Consider the following 2,841-nt stretch of genomic DNA (forward strand, 5'->3'; position numbering starts at 1 on the left):
TAGACTTTTTTTTTTAATTTTTGAAGTCAGAGTATTTATTTGCCTGGAATTCATTGATTCCAGGGTGACAAGCCAGTGAAGCCAAAGGCTCTGCTTGTCTCCACCTCCCCAGTGCTAGGATGACAAGCTTATCCCACAATACCTTCCTCGTATTTGTGTATTTTAAAAATGTAAGTTCTAGTGATTGAACTTATGGCATGAATCTTGGGAGACAAGGGATTTATGGACTGAAATTCCTTACAGCTCCATCCATGGAGTTTTAAACTGACTCAGCTGTATAGAATCTTTGCTCTGCAATATACTCAGGGTCATCTCTGGCACGAAGACATTGTGTTAACCTTCTCTTTATCTTTCAGATCTGAGCTCCTCAATGAAGAGAGCCAACTGCACAGGGGTAAGAGAGTTTATTTTCCAAGGTTTCTCCAATTTCCAAGAATACCAACTCACACTATTTGTTGTCTTCCTTGCCCTATACATCCTGACTCTGGCTGGCAATGTCATCATTGTGACCATTATCCGTATTGACCACCACCTTCACACCCCCATGTATTTCTTCTTAAGTGTTCTCTCCACTTCAGAGACCTTCTATTCCCTGGTCATCATCCCACGAATGCTTGCTAGTCTTGTGGGTCTGAGCCAAACCATCTCCCTGGAGGGATGTGGGACACAGCTCTTTTTCTTCCTTGGATTTGCAATCACCAACTGTCTCCTGCTAGCAGTCATGGGTTATGATCGCTATGTGGCCATCTGCAACCCACTTCGTTATAGCATTGTCATGAATTGGAGGGTGTGTGTCATTCTGGCATCTTCAGTCTGTGCCACAGGGTTCTTTCTTTCACTAGTTCAGGCAGTGTCCATTTTCAGGCTGCCCTTTTGCCACTCACTGATTGAACATTTCTTCTGTGATGTCCGACCTGTTTTGAATCTGGCCTGTGCAGTGCCAGTCATCAATGACATCTTGACATTAGTTATCAGTCTCCTGGCCATCACAGCACCTGCCACTTTCCTATTCATCTCCTATGTCCTCATTATTTCCACCATTCTCAAGATTGCCTCAGCTGAAGGCCGGAAGAAAACTTTTGCTACCTGTGCCTCCCACCTCACTGTGGTAGTGATCCACTATGGTTGTGCCTCCATTGCCTACTTCAAGCCCAAGTCAGAGAACACCAGAGACCAGGACCAGCTGATCTCAGTGACTTACACTGTTATAACACCTCTACTAAACCCTGTTGTGTATAGTCTGAGAAACAAAGAAGTCCAGGATGCTCTACGGAAAGTTTTGGGTAGGAAATCCCTATCATAGTTGCTAATTTATGAGCAAATAATTTCATCTTTTTTATATAGAACCTGATAGGTAAAGTTATAAAGCCAGGTTTCCATGTGATTAGAAGTCTCATATGTCATAGCCAGGGCCAGGGAGAGGGCAAAAGTGGAGCCGGGAGCCAGCCTTTAATAATTGTGTTTCATTTCCTCAACCTCTTTGTTAACATAATAAAAACACAGGTCACTTGCAAGACCTGTGCACAGACAGCCATTGGCCCTACTCCAGAAGATAATTACAAGGTCAAAGTATGATCTTATGTTCATTTCCGAGCTTAAATTTAAAGGACCAATCTATTTCTTGTTGAATTATAAACCACACATTAAACATTACTCAATGGAATATTCTCTTAATATAAATTAGATGCTTGAGCAAGTGGTGAGTAGGAAGGATATGTACAGCCATCTAACTGCCTTGTGTTTTAATAAGATAAGCAATGCAAAACTAAAGAGATCTCTTAAGAAATGAATTTGGAACGCGATAAAACTTTCCAGACAAACTATCTTCAAGCAGCTACACATGGACCTCCAAAGGAACGCCACATTTCCTATCTGCCATAGGTAGAACTCCTAGTGAAGGGGAGCTAAGGAAAGGCCATGAAAAAGAAAGGAAACGTTAAATGGAAAACCTTTCTAATCAACATAGGATAGCCATGGGAGTCTGGCCATTTCATCTGAATGCAAGTGACCTGGTCTATTCTTTGCTTCTTATTGATGAGAAGTCAGATGGTGGAGAGGGGTTTGGGGGGCTAATAATAAAGCATCCTTCATAGAAAAATAATTGTTTTAAGTCTCAGAAAGGAAGAGGGGGCTCTTGAGGGAGATGATCGCTAAGAATTCTCTGAAATTGGCGAAGAAGGAAAGGTTAGGAATAAATCTTCTGAGAACTTCCTGAGAGTTGAGTCAAAGTGTGAGATGCCATGGTGAGGAGGGTTAGAGGGGCAGAAGGAATTTAGCAAAAGTTCTTCTACTGGAGCCTCCTTCTTCTACTTGTAAGCCAAGTTATCAGGGCAAGGAAAAGGAATTTGGTGGAAATTCCAGCCAGGACAGCTCCTTTGTGAAATAAATTAGATGATTCCATTACTGCTGAAAAACTGAGCAATTGTAAATAGTAAGGAATTCTGACATGAAGACTCCCATAAAATTCAATTAAACTGAGTTAGACATGAAATAATAACAGACTATTTACTCTTCCTTACCTCAAAAAATGAAAAAAGAGAACAATGGGGGTAAATTTTAGATTCAATTTGTGGGAAGAATTAAGTGATGAATAAAACAGTAATTGGAGGGCATAATTATTGAGCAAATCAAAGTATTTTATTATATTGAGAAATTAACTTCAATATCTACAAAGAATACGTGAGTATACATTATTCTTTTTGTAAAATATCAAAATACAGAAATATCAAATAAAATATGTGCATGTGATACAGCATGTATACAGGGAAATAAATCTAAGAAAGTTCCCCTTTCTGTCTACCTTTTCATTCAGAATCCCTATTACTCCTGATGGAGGAAAAA

General features: G+C 40.0%; 1 protein-coding gene across 1 annotated transcript; it reads left to right on the forward strand.

Moving 5' to 3' along the window:
* Positions 1-370: 370 nt before the first annotated feature.
* Positions 371-1,303, forward strand: LOC131925643 (olfactory receptor 10J1-like). The gene has a single exon (XM_059281020.1). It carries the CDS (start codon positions 371-373, stop codon positions 1,301-1,303), a length of 933 nt encoding a protein of 310 aa, XP_059137003.1.
* Positions 1,304-2,841: the final 1,538 nt, after the last annotated feature.

This window comes from Peromyscus eremicus, chromosome 15 (assembly GCF_949786415.1).
Source record: "Peromyscus eremicus chromosome 15, PerEre_H2_v1, whole genome shotgun sequence".
NCBI classification, from domain to species: domain Eukaryota; kingdom Metazoa; phylum Chordata; class Mammalia; order Rodentia; family Cricetidae; genus Peromyscus; species Peromyscus eremicus.

Excerpts from the sequence above, each read along its gene's own strand:
- LOC131925643 (XM_059281020.1), top strand. The coding sequence starts at position 371 with ATGAAGAGAGCCAACTGCACAGGGGTAAGAGAGTTTATTTTCCAAGGT.